The sequence below is a fragment of the Littorina saxatilis genome, linkage group LG12, assembly GCF_037325665.1.
Source record: "Littorina saxatilis isolate snail1 linkage group LG12, US_GU_Lsax_2.0, whole genome shotgun sequence".
In the NCBI taxonomy this organism is placed as follows: domain Eukaryota; kingdom Metazoa; phylum Mollusca; class Gastropoda; order Littorinimorpha; family Littorinidae; genus Littorina; species Littorina saxatilis.
Window position 1 is genome coordinate 14,845,179 of NC_090256.1, and position 18,144 is coordinate 14,863,322.

At 41.4% G+C, this 18,144-nt stretch overlaps 1 protein-coding gene across 3 annotated transcripts; it reads right to left on the minus strand.

The window, feature by feature from the left end:
- Positions 1-173: 173 nt before the first annotated feature.
- On the minus strand, positions 174-15,835 carry LOC138981323 (male-specific lethal 1 homolog). 3 transcript variants are annotated; one of them, XM_070354203.1, is made up of 8 exons: positions 15,300-15,835; positions 10,943-11,085; positions 9,801-10,237; positions 7,780-7,838; positions 7,337-7,404; positions 4,803-4,927; positions 3,297-3,369; positions 174-2,951 (listed from the first exon to the last, which is right to left on the minus strand). In XM_070354203.1, exons 1-8 carry the CDS (start codon positions 15,723-15,725, stop codon positions 2,870-2,872), a joined length of 1,413 nt encoding a protein of 470 aa, XP_070210304.1. In that variant the 5' UTR covers positions 15,726-15,835; the 3' UTR covers positions 174-2,869. The 3 variants fall into 3 exon arrangements, with proteins under 3 accessions (XP_070210304.1, XP_070210303.1, XP_070210306.1); XM_070354202.1 differs by having other exon boundaries at positions 7,780-7,841; XM_070354205.1 differs by lacking the exons at positions 174-2,951; positions 3,297-3,369; positions 4,803-4,927 and adding an exon at positions 5,096-5,200 and having other exon boundaries at positions 7,780-7,841.
- Between the last annotated feature and the right edge of the window lie 2,309 nt (positions 15,836-18,144).

An 18,144-nucleotide genomic window follows, 5' to 3' on the forward strand; every position in this document is an offset into this window, starting at 1 on the left:
CTGGGGTGTCTCTTACAATCAAGGGAGACTCTGGGGTGTCTCTTACAATCAAGTGAGACTCTGGGGTGTCTCTTACAATCAAGCGAGACTCTGGGGCGTCTCTTACAATCAAGCGAGACTCTGGGGCGTCTCTTACAATCAAGTGAGACTCTGGGGTGTCTCTCACAATCAGGTGAGACTCTGGGGTGTCTCTTACAATCAAGTGAGACTCTGGGGTGTCTCTCACAATCAGGTGAGACTCTGGGGTGTCTCTTACAATCAAGAGAGACTCTGGGGTGTCTCTTACAATCAAGCGAGACTGGGGTGTCTCTTACAATCAAGTGAGACTCTGGGGTGTCTCTTACAATCAAGTGAGACTCTGGGGTGTCTCTCACAATCAAGTGAGACTCTGGGGTGTCTCTTACAATCAAGTGAGACTCTGGGGTGTCTCTCACAATCAAGTGAGACTCTGGGGTGTCTCTCACAATCAAGAGAGACTCTGGGGTGTCTCTTACAATCAAGCGAGACTCTGGGGTGTCTCTTACAATCAAGTGAGACTCTGGGGTGTCTCTCAATCAAGTGAGACTCTGGGGTGTCTCTTACAATCAAGTGAGACTCTGGGGTGTCTCTTACAATCAAGCGAGACTCTGGGGTGTCTCTTACAATCAAGTGAGACTCTGGAGTGTCTCTTACAATCAAGTGAGACTCTGGGGTCTCTCTTACAATCAAGTGAGACTCTGGGGTGTCTCTCACAATCAAGTGAGACTCTGGGGTGTCTCTTACAATCAAGTGAGACTCTGGGGTGTCTCTCACAATCAAGTGAGACTCTGGGGTCTCTTTCAGTAAAGCGAGACTCTGGGGTGTCTCTTACAGTAAAGCCGCAAGCGAGACTCTGGGGTGTCTTTTTCAATCAAGCGAGACTCGGGGATGTAAGTGAGAGTTATGGTTATGAGGGCGTCACTCTGGGGTGACCCTTACAATCCAGTGAAAGAAATGGTTGTGAGGGCGGCACCACATCACTCTGAGTTGACCCAATATCACCAATGCTTCCTTTTCCACATGGAACTGGATTTAATTAGGAAAGTCAGAAAGGCAAAAAGAGGCTAAAGTCTGAGAAAAAAATTAAAGTTTTAGAGGGAGGGTTGATGGCAGTGTACAAGTGTCTGCTGGCGTCTTGCTACATGGCAAATCTTGCACCAGATGTAGGTAGCCAAGATTTTTTCCCCAAGTACTCTTCAAACAATAAAAACAAGTCGCGAAATCGAAAATACATAATTTAGTCAAGTTGTCATACTCACAGAATGAAACTGAACGCACTGCATTTTTTTCTCTCACTAAGACCGTATACTCGTAGCATCGTCAGTCCACCGCTCGTGGCAAAGGCAGTGAAACTGACCAGCCAGAATAGCGCGGTAGTGGTTGCGCCGAGCAGGATAGCACGCTTTCCTGTATCTCTGTTCTTTTTAACTTTCTGAGCTTGTTTTTAATTCAAATATATCATATCTATGTTTTTGGAATCAAGAACCGACAAGAAATAAGATGAAATTGCTTTTAAAGGGATTCCGGACATTTAAATTTTTATCATAATTTTCATATATTTAATTTTCAGAGCTAATATTTAATCCAAATATGACATATTTATATGTTTTTGGAGTCAGAAAATGGTGAAGAATAAGATGACATTATTTTTTGATCGTTTTATAACAAAATTATTTTAATTTAAATTTAAGATTTTTAATGACCAAAATCATTAATTAATTTTTAAACCTTCAAGCTGAAATGCAATTCCATAGTCAGGCCTTCGTCAAAGATTGCTTGACCAAAATTTCAATCCATCTGACTGAAAAATGAGGGCGTGACAGTGCGGCCTCAACTTTTACAAAAAGCCGAATATAATGTCATCAAAGACATAAATTATTTTTAAAAAAGCAAAAAAAGTCCGGGGATATTATATTTTATGAAGATCGGTTCAGTCGTTTTCTCTGAATCGATGTATACACACACAGACATACATCACGACCCTCGTCTGATTCCCCGTCTATGTTAAACCATTTAGTCAAAACTTGACTAAATGTATAAAAAACATACATGATACTAACAAAGAATGTTTTTATGGAGTCATAATCAAAGAGACAAAGAAAAAAAGCAGAGCATTAACTTCTGACTCTAATGAGTGTTGAAAACAATACAAGTTCATAATTAGTAGTGCATCTTCACTAGTCAATCATCAAAATACAAGACAAAAGTGACAAAAAAGACATACCAAATACACTCATACACTTAGCCACAGACACACTTTTCCCAGGAACAAATATGTGCAGATATGTTAGACGCTCACTCATATTTAAACACTTTCCCATGAAAAAAATATATAACACACTGTTTGATATTCATCCATATTCAAGCACTTTTCCCACGATCAAAAATGTACAAATATGTTTGATGCCCATTCATACTCAAACACTTTCCCATGGAACAAACATGTACAAATATGTTTGATGGTCATTCACATTGAAACACGAACATATGCCTGACGCCTATCATGGTGAGTAGCTGATGAACAAAGGAAATGGATTAAGTGAGAACGTCACTTACTGGCCCGCCAATGTCCACAATATGTGTGTGTTAGTGTACTTGGCTGTGTGGGTGTCACTATGTGTGTGTTTCACTATGTCTCCTACAACATGTGCATGTGTCACTGTGTGTCAACAATATGTGTGTGTGTGTGTGTGTGTGTGTGTACTTGGCTGTGTAGGAGTCACTATGTGTGTGTTTCACTGTGTCACCTACGGCATGGGCATGTGTCACTGTGTATGCGCAAGTCTGCATTTACAAGTCTAAATGTTCACATGTGTTAAAGAGAGCATGTGCACACATCTGTTTCTACACATTATTTCTGACGGCCCCGGCCACCATGCGACTTGCGCGTGAAGCTGCATGAAGGACCCGTGTCCCAGGGCAGTTCAAATTCTCTGAAAAAAAGGAAAATAGCTTTATCATCACTTGTAAACTAGCTGTACAGAGTGGGACTGCTGTGAAAGATTTAAGAACATAAGTTGGTTACAGGGGAAAATAATCTAAGCTTTAACAAAAATCCATTTCAGGACTCAGAATTCCATGGTAGCAAGAGAACACACATTATTCATGAAAGAGTGTCAATTACTGACAAACATACTTTTCCATACCAAAAGTCCTCTGAATATTGACAGTGCTGTGTAAGAATATTTAGAAGAGAGCCCAGTGATAGTCAATCATCTTGGAGGCGTAAGAAGGTTTAGTAAGAAAGGTGTGTGCAAAGGGAACCGTGAAATACTCACGAAGGTTCAACGTGGGGGACAGCATGTCCAAAGGCAGTGACAGCCACGGCGTCCAAGATTTCAACGTGAGTCACTGCAACAGAGAGACGGTAAAATACAATACAACACTGCAACTCACAGACAGTAACATACAATGCAACATGACACAGCGACAGACAGTAACATGCCATGCAACACTTCAACAGCCACACAGTAACATAAAATGCAAGAGAGCCAGTAATATAAAATGCAACACTGCAACACAGACAGTAACATACAATTACAGTGCAACACTGAAGCAGAGAGATAATAACATACAATGTGAGTCACTGCAACAGACAGATAGAACCACGCAATTGAAACTGTACATCTTCAACTTTCTGCACCACAGGACAGCCAGAAGTAAACACATCTAAATCAATACACAGACCTGGGAACCCCTGTTTTGCACTTTGAGTATTTTCAAAAAAATGAGCGTACTCCACACAGCGTTTGCACATCCATGATTAAAACATGCCTCATGCGCGTCCGTCACACCGTTAATTAAGTTTACCTATACATTTAAAACAAATGCTTTTTTCAATTTTTACTGACAAAAACTGTACCGTATTTGACGGACTTCAAGCCGCGACTTTAAAAAAAAATCGCATTGCGGCTTATAAAAAGATGCGGCTAAAACATTACCTAAACTTGAATAGCATTCACCTAATGGAAGTCGCCGCGGATTTTCATTTCGCTCGATTAGCGATTACCGGTACTTTATTAGCTCTCTACTCAAGACTCGGCGCTTTTCTCTTTCTTTCGCGAATCTTCGTTTGTCAACAAGTCGTCATGACAAGCGTACAGAGAAACACCGGATGTATCAGGATCTCGCGCGTGCGAGATTGAGTTTTTTTGTGTCTCGCGATAGTTGGAGGAGCAAGAGCCGCCATGTTGTGTTTTCGTCTGCTCGAAATGTGCGCTAAAGTTGTAAATCATCCCAAAAAAGCTTATTCCGGGCGGGACTACATGTGTGTGTTGAGTTACAAATTGTGTGTGTGTGATATTTTTCTTCAAACTTTTTCACTTTTCTTCTTTGTTTCACTTGTTTATTCTCGGAGCCGATTTCGACAAATACCGAACTTTCGTTTGCCTGGTTGTTTTGATTGATTGACACGATCCGATTATATTTTTTTCGACGGCGGCTAATATAGTGACGTAATCATGTGCCAAACTACTGTATCGGCCTCAGGATGGGCTTGTGAAGAAAAGTAGTCTGGGAATTTTTCTCGTCGTATTTTTTTCCCACTGACCGTACTGAGCGTATTCTCAACAATCATGCGTACAAAATACGGCGAAATCGTATGGGTTCCCAGGTCTGAATACAGCCTTTCAAAGACTTGGACGAACCAAGTCCCACACAGTTACAACTTGAAGCATTATGCTGAGGCAACAGTATGAATGTGGGGTCCTTTATCTGACTTCACTTCTGCTTGTAAAATTGTATGATTTTCAAGCTTAAAGAAAAAGAGTAATACAATGACTCACAGTCCTCTAGCTTAGGTAAGAAGGTCTTTGGCGGCTGAGTCTCTTGTGCTGAAGAACCCGCTCCTTCTTCCTGGGTCTTTAACTTCTCAAATACTCGCTGTTCTCGCATGCGCTGAATGTCCCATCTGTCAATAAACAAAACACAAACTCAGTGCCATATCACTTGCACAGAACTTCTCAAATACTCGCTGTTCTCGCATGCGCTGAATGTCCCATCTGTCAATAAACAAAACACAAACTCAGTGCCATATCACTTGCACAGAACTTCTCAAATACTCGCTGTTTTCGCATGCGCTGAATGTCCCATCTGTCAATAAACAAAACACAAACTCAGTGCCATATCACTTGCACAGAACTTCTCAAATACTCGCTGTTCTCGCATGCGCTGAATGTCCCATCTGTCAATAAACAAAACACAAACTCATGCCATATCACTTGCACAGAACTTCTCAAATACGCGCTGTTTTCGCATGCGCTGAATGTCCCATCTGTCAATAAACAAAACACAAACTCAGTCCGATAACACATGCACAGAACTTATCAAACATCCGCTTTGTTACTGACAGTCCTGTGTAGAGAAAAAAGTAAATATATATCAATCAGTCAACTGACATCAAGAACACAACAAGAAGGGCAAAGCCCATACGACTCACATGCTTGACCTTGACCTTTACATGACCTTGACCTTCAGGGTCAAGGTCAAATAACTAAACCTAGCATGGAACACAAAGCTGTTAATTCAAGACATAGGAAGTACAATGGTGCTTATTGGCTCTTTCTACCATGAGATATGGTCACTTTTAGTGGTTCACTACCTTATTTTGGTCACATTTCATAAGGGTCAAAGTGACCTTGACCTTGATCATATGTGACCAAATGTGTCTCATGATGAAAGCATAACATGTGCCCCACATAATGTTTAAGTTTGAAACAGTTATCTTCCATAGTTCAGGGTCAAGGTCACTTCAAAATATGTATACAATCCAACTTTGAAGAGCTCCTGTGACCTTGACCTTGAAGCAAGGTAAACCAAACTGGTATCAAAAGATGGGGTTTACTTTGCCCTATATATCATATATAGGTGAGGTATTCAATCTCAAAAACTTCAGAGAAAATGGGGAAAATGTGAAAAATAGCTGTTTTTTAGGCAACATTTATGGCCCCTGCGACCTTGACCTTGAAGCAAGGTCAAGATGCTATGTATGTTTTTTGGGGCCTTGTCATCATACACCATCTTGCCAAATTTGATACTGATAGACTGAATAGTGTCCAAGAAATATCCAACGTTAAAGTTTTCCGGACGGACGGACGGACGTCCGGACGGACGGACGGACGGACGACTCGGGTGAGTACATAGACTCACTTTTGCTTCGCATGTGAGTCAAAAAGCAGTCTTCTACTAGAACCTTCTTTCTTGCTATGAGTCATTATATATATATATATATATATAAAGACAGAGATAACATTCCATGAAAAGATGATGTATTGGCGCGAAAACTTAACAGCCAAACCCATCTGAAAATCAGGGAAGTGTCAGGGATGTTGCTACAAATTCATACCTATAGGACAAATGTCCCGAGTTCTTCAGCATCAAAAGGACATTTGACCGCTTTCAGAAAGTTTAATAGGACATTATGAATTTGCGTCAAACAGCTTATAACACATTCCATGGAATTGTTCCAAAGTCATGCGCCCACACGCACACACACGCGCGCGCGCTGTAGAACACACACATAATATAGTAAATACATCAACACAGTGTGCATATAATGTTAGAAACCACAAAAAAGAAACCAACATGAACAACTTCAGAGCTCTTACTTTGATTACAAACTGCATGATTTGGATACAAGTTGAAAAACAAAATGATCGGTTTGATCTAATGAAATACTGAAAAGATGAAAACAAATGATCATTAATGGGTTGCATTTTCATGACTAGAAGATATTCATGACTAGAGGTCGACAGAATATATGAAAAAAAGAACAGGTAACTGCATCATTGGAGCTGTTGAAAGCATCTTTTGCTTCATTTGCTGTCAGCTGTTGAGAAGATCTTTCTCTCGCTTTAGTTTTTTTTCAGCGGCATAATTCAGTGCTTCGTCTCGTATCGAAAACAAAAGCAGACGACAAATTTAGTCAGTTGGAGTTGTCTCCCGTACTCCTGTAGCATGCACTGATCTAAAAATAATCCACTATTTTAGATCAGTGCGCTGCACCGAGACGGTTATAATTCCCGACAAAAGAAAAGATCCGCACGCGGCACTGGCAACTTCAAGAGCATTCGGTCTTTTAGAAGATTTGTATCTTGAAATGAAAATTAACGAATATCGCGCTGTCCGAAGGAATGGAGTACATATCGGACAATGACCACGCTCAGGCTAAACCGATAGGACATCTGACCGACATGCAGCAATGTCAATCGGACATTTGGGGATTTTCTTTGGTATATGTCCGATGTCCGACGCCTAACGACATCCCTGAAGTGTTGATAAATTTTCCCTGTCTTCCAAAAGCCATTCGTGCATGTCTTACCTCTTTCTTCTTTTCTCTTCCATTTCGTGCTTTTGATGTCGCTTTTGATATGCTTCATCTGTAATATTCTGCAAACAAAAATTGAACACGCATAAGTAATCTGTCATACATATCTTCAGTATTAAACTGTCCATGCAAAATGACTCAGACAGTGACACCTGAAAAGTTCCCCTGAAATTAACACCTACTTGAAAGTGAAGATTGATAAATTTACAGTGGAACCCCCGTTTAAGACCCTCCGATTGAAGACTTCCTCCCTTTTACGACACTGTTTTCTCAGATTTTCTGATTATAACCTCTGTAAATTGACCCCCATTTTAAGACTCCCTCCTTTTTAAGACCTGATTTCCTCAGATTTTGTTGAGGTCTGAAAAGGGGGTGGGGGTTCCTCAGATTTTGAGGTCTGATGAGGGGGATTCCAGAGTAGTACCAGTCTTACTCACTTCTGTTCCTTCAAGCTGGTATCTGTTGGTGAGCACGTTGATTCTCCAGCCGGGAGTTTCTACTGAAACGTAACACACACACAGTGTTAGCAATAGTGGTAAGCTACAGTACTCAGGCTAACACAGTACCAGTGCCAAGCTACAGTACTCAGGCTAACACAGTACCAGTGCCAAGCTACAGTACTCAGACTAACACAGTACCAGTGCCAAGCTACAGTACTCAGGCTAACACAGTACCAGTGCCAAGCTACGAATTCTTTTTTTCTGTGTGAGTGTTTATAAAAATCCATAAACAGATAAACTGCTTACATTTTAAAACACAGAATAAAAAAAAAAGAAGGTTATTTAATGGAACATTGAATTTCTGACAAAAGAACACAACATTCACAAGTGCGTTGACCAAATGTGACCCGTTCTCACAAAATGATAGAAGTCGCTGGCGGCCAGCTGCTCAGCAAACAGAATAAGGTGGTGAGGGTCAATATGGTTGAAATTCCCTTTTTTGCTGTTTCGGAGAGAACTATGTTTCATTTACCTTATACTGCCTGCATTTAGTCAAAATCATCCTAAAAATGTGTTAAACTTTATGTTATTGATCCGTCGCGATATAACCTTGAATGGTTGAAAACGACGTAAAACACCAAATAAAGAAAGAAAGATGTTATTGATACCTACTATCGATCCAAAGCGTCCCTTTCTTGTACACAAACGCCACACAAGGCTACATTGTCAAACTGATTATTTGCAGAACCCCCGCTTATTATACATCGTTGGAGAAAGGTCAAGGACTAAATTTTGATCTGGTGCACAAGACTTTCATAGAAACCCAATCATAACGGTTGTAACGGCAAAAAAAATTCTTTCTGGTATCATTTCTATGCTCTTTTATACTATTTCTCACCATTTAATAAGCTATGAAGCATGTATTACCTAGGTTGCTAGGGAAGAATACCTGTTTTCAGTGTGACAACTTAAAACTGATTTTTTCAAAATGGCTGACAAGCTGGTTTGTAGCTTTAAACTAATGTCACAAAGTCTTTTTTTTACCACTCACTTGCAACTTACATCATCTTAAAGAGGGATTGCTATACATATCACAGGATGTTAAAAATCAACTTATCTATCATTTTGTGAGAACAGGTCACAAATGGTCTTAATAGTGGAGAAACAAACAATTTTAATATAAGATGAGCAAAACTCGATCTCTGACAACCGTTATGATTGGGTTTCTATGAAAGTCTTGTGCACCAGATCAAAATTTAGTCCTTGACCTTTCTCCAACGATGTATAATAAGCGGGGGTTCTGCAAATAATCAGTTTGACAAGGTAGCCTTGTGTGGCGTTTGTGTACAAGAATGGGACGCTTTGGATCGATAGTAGGTATCAATAACATGGCCGAAAGGAATCAAAATTAATGGTTGCTTTGTATGTTGAACATAAAGACCAATGGATTGACATGCTTGTGAATGTGTTTTCTTGTCCATTAACTAACCATTCTTGTTTGCTGATTCAGTGAGTGCTAATCTTTTAATCACCCTCCTGAATATGAGTGTAACCAGGTGATTTAATCACTTTTCATTTTCTTTATCATCAACCCCCCCCTCCCCCCCCCCCCCCCCCCCCCCCCCCAAACACATACATGTCTGACCCAGCTGAGACACTCGTAAACAAGATGGAACACTTGATCAAAAGCAAAGTACGAACCAGTTCAAGATCTTTGGCTCCGAAGTGAACATTCAACACATCACAAACAAAAACTGAAACCACAATCCAAGGGTGAAACAATTATCTAAACCAAACACAGTGTAACCTGTTCATAACAGCCAAAAGGAAACGACCAAAACTTGACAGTTGTAGACAGGTGGTTGCGATAGGAAGTGGAATTTGACAGGATTTTTGTGCGGTGGCCGTTGTAGGTGTGTGGTTGCTATGGAGGTGGTGCCCAGGGTGGGTTTCAGTGCTTTACCAATTATAGTACAAAGGATGCACCGCTAACACTGTAAATGACCGGAATGACTTACCCAGATCTCCAGTGATCACCTCCTTCTCCTCCTCAGGAAACTCCACCAACTCCTCGGGCGGTGTTTCCACACAACACGCCACGTGGTACAAACACTCTGTCCGCAACACAGGTGCTGGGTGCGGGTCTTTGATCTCATCCTGTGTGTCTTTCACATCGTCGTCCTCCTCACTATCTTCCCCCTCGTCTTCCCTCTCTACCTCGTCCTTCCCCCCGTCCCCCTCACTGTCCCCGCCCTCCCCCCGGCTGCTGTCTTCAACATCCTCATCCTCGGAACTGTCACTGTCTTCAGCACACGACTCATCCTGCTCCACAGAAGTGGCCGACTCGGACCCTTTGTCTGATTCCAGTCTCTGCCTCTTCGGCTTGCCCGGTCTCTTGAGTTTGTTGGGCTGCCTCTGTCTTCTCTTCCTGCTAGCTGACTGCTCTGGCTTGGCTCTGAGAAGAGAAGAACAATTTAGACAGCTGTGCATGTAGAACAGACACGTGTATAGAAACCTGGATCTTCATGTCCCACAATACCCTGCAAAGAAAAAGTAAAGGCAATCGCCAACCTTTCGTTGATTGTCAACGAAACCTCACTTTAGCACAAGTTATCCCTTAATGAATATGACTGCACCCTCTAACTTTTCTCAGTAAAATACAAGGGTAACAAGTTTTCCTCTGTTGTAATTTTGAATTGTGAAGCTGTCACTTTTGAGCACATCACTTCCAACTGGCAACAAACAGACATTCAGCTAACTGCAATGAAACTCACACTCAAAGTCATGATGTGACCAAAACCAAGCAAACATGTTTAGACACAACAGCAAACGCAAGTCTTTGTTCTTGTCTGCAGTCCAAAACAAAGAATTAAACATGTTGTGACACAGCAACCAACTTACACTTTGTTCATGTCTGCAGTCTACAACAAAGAAGCAGAAGTTTTAAGACACAGTAACCAACTTACACTTTGTTCACGTCTGCAGTCTACAACAAAGAAGCAGAAGTTTTAAGACACAGTAACCAACTTACACTTTGTTCATGTCTGCAGTCTACAACAAAGAAGCAGAAGTTTAAGACACAGTAACCAACTTACACTTTGTTCATGTCTGCAGTCTACAACAAAGAAGCAGAAGTATTAAGACACAGGGACAAACTTACACTTTCTTTTCTGCAGGCTCTGGTACTGCCACAGCAGCCTCTGCAGCAATCTCCCTGGCACTGGCGATCTGTGCTTCCAGCAGGTCTTCCTTCTGCTTCATCTGACTCACACGCTTCTCTGCCTTCACCAGGCGACAGTGCAGCTGTAACACACAAGGCGGACATGTAGGACTATCACAGTGTTGTTGCCAGCCTAAGAAGACAATAGGTCATTTGGACCTCCCTAAAAACAAACAATAGGTCCAAATGTCCTGGCTTTAAAAAACAATAGGTCCAAATTGTACCGCCATACCTTTGATACATGCAATGCAAAATAACTTAGTCCGGAGAATCTTTTTACGCAAAAATGACAATAATTCCATTGAACAATGATAACACTTTATTATCTGATTCTCACAGAAATTAGTGTATGGCGCTCATTTGCTGATTTTTGGCAGAGAAGGAGCCTGACATTCCTGGCCTACCCTTTCCAATACAGTGCCCGGTATGCGAATGTAGGGATCCTGCCTGATCTTCGCATTACCATGCCGTAGTATTATATTGATGAACTTTCCGCTGTTTGCGCCGTTTTTGGTAAATAGGTACACCGGCTGGATCGGGTATTTCCGTAAACGCAGCCTCAAGTGTCAATGATGACAAACACGGACTCGGCACCCAGTGCATTTTCTTTGCTTTCCGACCTTGCAACTCCCATTCCATTCATTGCAGACCTTGTCCGCCTTGTACGAATATGTATCGGTCAGTTGACCACTAAAACGTAAAAACTATCGGTCCATTGACCGGACAAGGCTAGGTCCAATGCGTCAAATCAGAAAGGAATGCGTCAGAGACCGAAGACTGGCAACAACACTGCTATTAAACATACATTACCCTTTAACCTGTCAAAGTATCAAAACTGTCACACACGAGTTTTACAGGTCTGTATCGGGTCGTCTCTGAGCCTTCTCGATTTAAGGGTCGGGAGATTGAGTGCAAACGCATTGAATAATCACGTCTGGGATTATTTTTGCCCACGTGCAGGACTTTACACTTGGATACGTTAAAATACGAATTCTATTTATTTGACCATTTCTGGAGATTATCAATGTCATGGTGTATAATTGTTTAGTAATGCTGGGGTACATCATACAATTTGGTATCATCTGCAAATACTTTGTACATGGGCCCAAACGGAGCGCTCATTTACGGAGAGCGAAATAAGTGAGGGCGCCTAAACTGAGCGCTCCAGTTAAGGATTGATTGGCTGGTAAAAATAGTTAGCCAATCAAATCACATTTCTTAAGATTCGCGCTCCAAAAAGGAGGGCGCAGTTTAATTGGCGAGCGATAGATTCGCGCTCCAAAAAGGAGCGCGCATTTATTGAGGGCGCAGCTTATCGTTATGGGGCAAACAGGCCCAAACGGAGCGCTCATTTAAGGAGGGCGAAATAAGTGAGGGTGCCTAAACTGAGCGCTCCAGTTAAGGATTGATTGGCTGGTAAAAATCGTTAGCCAATCAAATCACATTTCTTAAGATTCGCGCTCCAAAAAGGAGGGCGCAGTTTATTTGGCGAGCAATAGATTCGCGCTCCAAAAAGGAGGACATTTTACTCGCGCGTTGTCCAAAAACTTGGAATGGAAAAATTGTCGGAACGAAACCAGTCTTTTTCTGTAGCAGTAGTATATTTTTGGGCAAATACCATCAGACAAAATTGACAATCTAACAACTACCTTGCCACATGCCGGCATTATGAGGTCATTGCTTGGACTGGTTGACCCGTGTCTGTATACTCTAATTGGATGTGTTGCAAATTCCTTGCGTCAGCACATTCACTTGCCTATGCTTACTGTCGCTGACTGGCACATAGTTTGCAAACCTGTGAGGCGTCCGCCCCGTGATCGGGAGGTCGTGGGTTCGAACCCCGGCCGGGTCATACCTAAGACTTTAAAACACACCCACATCAACCACTCACTGATACACATACCCACATATTCTACCTAAACCCCTCACAGATGTATATATTCATAAGCGCACATACACACATACACCGGCACACACACATACAAACACACACACATCACAATATTGTCGAACCACGGCAATGAATAAGGCGCACTACACTGACAGTAAACTGATAGATCAATGATTATCAACACAAACAATCCCGACTTCTTGGTCTTCTGGTGGAATTTTTAATTTGTTTACAAACACTTTGAGATCACCGTTACATCTAGTCGGGGTGTCTTTAAAACTGTATTCTCGTGAAGCCATGGTGGCAAGCAATGACTATGGTCTCCGTTCCGACAATGTTTCCATTGCAAGTTTTTTACCAACTCGCGATCCAAACATACGGGCGCAATAAATGCGCGTGCATCTACAAAAATTGATAACTATTTTTACCAGCCAATCAATCCTTAACTGGAGCGCTCAGTTTAGGCGCCCTCACTTATTTCGCCCTCCTTAAATGAGCGCTCCGTTTGGGCCTATTTGCCCCATAACGATAAGCTGCGCCCTCAATAAATGCGCGCTCCTTTTTGGAGCGCGAATCTATCGCTCGCCAATTAAACTGCGCCCTCCTTTTTGGAGCGCGAATCTTAAGAAATGTGATTTGATTGGCTAACTATTTTTACCAGCCAATCAATCCTTAACTGGAGCGCTGAGTTTAGGCGCCCTCACTTATTTTGCCCTCCTTAAATGAGCTCTCCTTTTGGGCCCATTTGCCCTCTCATACCAGAGACCCCTGCCCATTTAGAAGCTTGAAATGTCACAACAACTAAAAGATAGAATGAGTAGAATCAATCTGTTTCTTTTGCACGACACTCAACAAAAAACCCATAGGCTACCCATTACTGGTGCGCTGACACTTTTGGCCCGGAAGGACACCGTAATATTATTGCTCGAATCAATGCGTCTCTATTATCTTATAGTTGAACCAAGGGTTTCCGTAACAAAACAGATTTATCATTAAAAAAAAAAAGCAAACAAAACACGCCAACCCTCTTCTACACCGGTCACCCATAAAACTCTTGTTGAAAACAAACCGAACAATGCCAAAGCTACTGACACAACATCAAACATGTCAACCAGCCACGCTTATCTGCTGTCCATTTTGTGCTCTCGAATGTGTCAAAGCCTGCTCCTCGCGGAACTTTACCTTTTCGTAAAACCTTTGCCCCCATCGGAGGGAAATGTCGTAGGGAAGGAGCATCTGAGCCAATTGTTTAAGCATGCTTTGCAACTATCACAATATCAGCTGATATGTATATGTGACTATATCACACTATCAGCGCAAATGGCCGGCTACCGAGCCAGGCTGAGCCGAAGCAGACGACCTGCCATTTGTCTCAAAAATCACAAAGAGGCTTTATATACAGAATCACAGCCCACAAAACAACCTAAACTGCGATAGCTGTGTCAAACCTGAGGCTCACGTGCAAAGAAAAAAGAAAGTGAGGCTAATAACCATATGTTGACAAATTTACGATTATTTCTATCAAATCGCTATTTCACAGTTTCACTCTGTTTAATATAATTATGGATAAAAGATATATTTATTTCCTATAAGGTAGTCGATTGACACGGTAATTTTAAGACACCAAGAAAAGCATCCGATTAAGTCACATGATCAGTCATGTGATCACAGAAAGCAGAAGTGACGACACAGCAACACTACATTCTGCTTTCAAACTCGAAATAGTATCACAAATGGCCGCCAAAGATGGATAACATTCAACAACACTGACCCCTGTCAAAACAACAATAAAACGACAACAATCAACGATCTATGCATGAGCAACATGGGATATTTCTGTAAACAAACGAATGCCAACAATAACATTAGCCTACATAAATCCAGGTACCAATCCAATCGAGTAGTGTGTTCAAAACCTGACCCATTTTCAGGAATGCACAGATCACAGAAAGAACCTAGAACCCTAACCTTAACTGACATAATCATTAACGTTTTCGGATCAACGAAGACGATCTCTCTCACAAGTCCACACTATGCAAGCTACGCCGACAATGCCCGCATGTGTCCAGTAAAACTAAAAACAACAACACATAGATCTACGTAAGGTGACTACTGCTCGTGAATTAGTCGACTTTTACAGCTCAACGATTTTTACAAATGTACACGTACAGCACACCACCAATGTGCAGTTTGTGATACAACGTGACTTTCGCTACCGTTTGTAACTAATTGGACGGAAGAAACACGAGGCAAGTGGTCCCTTGGTCGAGTATGCGCCCTACTCCGACCGCGCAGCCATTTTCGCGCTCTGGCCACAATAAAAGCACATACCAAGCATAGGCCAACATCTCGTTAAAGATGACCAACTGGTACACATAAAAACAATACGTCAGCTTCAACACTTACTGTGTCTTTTTCGTTTCTCAACAACCTGATTTCCTTGTCTTTCCTTGCTAAAAGTTCTTGTTGATGTTGGATGAGTTCGATGTGAATCAAAAGCAAATCCTTCAACTGCTGAATTTCCTCAGACCCTTGCTGTCCTTGATCACTGCTTGTAGCAAAACTCAGCATTTTCCCTGCCATCCGAGAAAATGATTCATCTGTCTGAACACCATTTAGTAAAGGACTTGTTCTGTCCACACGTTTCAACTGTCCTTCTTTTTCTTTGGCATATTTCAAGCTTTCTTTGATCGCAAGCGAGAGTTCCATTTCGAAATCTCCATTTTCATGTGCAGTTTTTGTGGTAACTCGCCTCCGCGGTAGACTAAGTCGTCCTTCGGATCGGTATTTAGAATCCATTGTAAAATCCGATTTCATCGTATCACCAGTCATGGAGTCGTTATCCTGCTTACAGGAACAAACAAATCAATTCCTGAGGCAAGCAGAGTGGACTCTCCATTTCTGAATCAATCCAAACACCACAAACCGGAAACCGGCGATAGGCCGCCATTTTTACACCTCCGGGTGAAGAGAGTTTCAAAGGTAACTTTCATTTTAAAGAAGTTGCACGGTCCTTCTTCACACGAAGCGTTTCAGAAACAAGACAGAACACAATTAAAGCAGGTCTGCAAATAGTGTATTCAGTCGTGCATCTAATTTGAGGTTGCTTATGAAAGAAAATGAAAACTTAGCAATGACGTCGCAATCGCAAGCCGGAGGCGCAGCAGACGACGCAATTTTCTGATGTTTCTGTTGAGTGCGGTTGTGTTATCTGCTTTGACTGCTTTGTTCGCGCGAATGTGTGTGTGTGTGTGTGTGTGTGTGACTCGTCAACTGTGAACAATTGACACCAAAAAAACCTTTATACAGCCGTGTTGGTTCCTTCTAAGACAGCTGTTTTTGCAGTTATTTGCAGATTTCACTGAAGTAGTCACGCTCGACTGACTGAGAACTTGAGAAGAGGTGGCTCTCCGTTGTAAGGAATCTCCTTCACGGTGCTTCCTGGTCGTGGACGATTGAGACTTTATGTAATCCTCAAACACCATAATATATTATATAATGGAACTTTCCCTTCAACCATTTTTTTACATTTAGTCAAGTTTTGACTAAATGTTTTAACATAGAGGGGGAATCGAGACGAGGGTCGTGGTGTATATGTGTGTGTGTGTGTGTGTGTGTAGAGCGATTCAGAGTAAACTACTGGACCGATCTGTATGAAATTTGACATGAGAGTTCCTGGGTATGATATCCCTAGACCTTTTTTTTTCATTTTTTGGATTAATGTCTTCGATGACGTCATATCCGGCTTTTTGTAAAAGTTGAGGCGGCACTGTCACATCCTCATTTTTCAATAAAATTTATTGAAATTTTGGCCAAGCAATCTTCGACAAAGGCCTGACTTTAGTATTGCATTTCAGCTTGGAGGCTTAAAAATTAATTAATGACTTTGGTCATTAAAAATTTGAAAATTGTAATTACATTTTCTGTTTTTTTACAAAACGATCCAAAATCACGTTCATCTTATTCTTCATCATTTTCTGATTCCAAAAACATATAAATATGTTATATTCGGATTAAAACCAAGCTCTGAAAATTAAAAATATAAAAAATATGATTAAAATAAAATGTCCGAAATCGATTTAAAAACAATTTCATCTTATTCCTTGTCGGTTCCTGATTCCAAAACCATATAGATATGATATGTTTGGATTAAAAACACGCTCAGAAAGTTAAAACGAAGAGAGGTACAGAAAAGCGTGCTATCTCGCTCAGCGCGACCATTACCGCACTACTTCTGTCTTGTCGATTTCACTGCCTTTGCCACGAGCGGTTGGACTGACGAAACTACGAGTATGCGGTCTTGGTGAAAAAATCCAGTGCGTTCAGTTTTATTGTGAGTTCGACATCGTGACTAAATGTAGTAATTTCGCCTTATGCGACTTGTTATTTTAAGAATTATCTTTGTAAACAAACACTGAAACGATGACGTAATTTTATGCGGTCCGGATGTTGTGGGTCGTGGCCGAACCACGGAATTAAACAGGAAGTTTTATCAGTAATGTTTATCCCTAATCGGATGGCGTGGGTCGTGTACGACCCATACTTTTTAATTGAACTCACATCATCCGGAATGTGCAGTCCAAAGCGTGATCGTTGAAGGTTAAAGTCCCCCTTCAATCTGAAATAAAACCATCTCTCTCTCTCTCTCTCTCTCTCTCTCTCTCTCTCTCTCTCTCTCTCTCTCTCTCTCTCGCTCTCTCTCTCTCTCTCTCTCTCTCTCTCCTCTCTCTCTCTCTCTCTCTCTCTCTCTCTCTCTCTCTCTCTCTCTCTCTCCCCCATAAGAAACACCTATGATCAAAGGCACATAATTGCATCATAACCTTGTTGTTTTTTTTAAATTAATCATGGCTTTGTCACCATTCAACTTTTGTTGATCAAATTTGCAGTCCTGTCCTGTAACATGGAGCAGACGTTTTTTTATGTGCATAAACTATTATGTTTGCACGTTCAAGTTGTTTGTAGATATACTCAACTTATGCGAATGTGCCATCAAGGACTGACACAGCCACAACACTGAGTTACCACTGGGCCTCACAAGATCATGATGAAGCCTTTCTGGGCGAAAATAGGATAAAATTAATAAGGGCCGTAATATCCCAAGTACTTTTGTCCCTGTTCTTCGTCTTCATATTTATATGTATAGAAATAAGCGTATATTAACTGTCCAACTGAAGTATTACCATAATTATTAATTTTTGTGTGTTTTAGATGTAGTAATTATTAGAACAGGTTCTGAGATAAGCTTTGCGCC

Excerpts from the sequence above, each read along its gene's own strand:
- LOC138981323 (XM_070354202.1), bottom strand. The coding sequence starts at position 15,725 with ATGACTGGTGATACGATGAAATCGGATTTTACAATGGATTCTAAATAC. Across the intron at positions 7,405-7,779 it reads ACCAGCTTGAAGGAACAGAA|AATATTACAGATGAAGCATA; the intron begins GTGAGTAAGACT and ends TTTTGTTTGCAG. Across the intron at positions 3,370-4,802 it reads CTTACCTAAGCTAGAGGACT|TGACTCACGTTGAAATCTTG; the intron begins GTGAGTCATTGT and ends TCTCTGTTGCAG.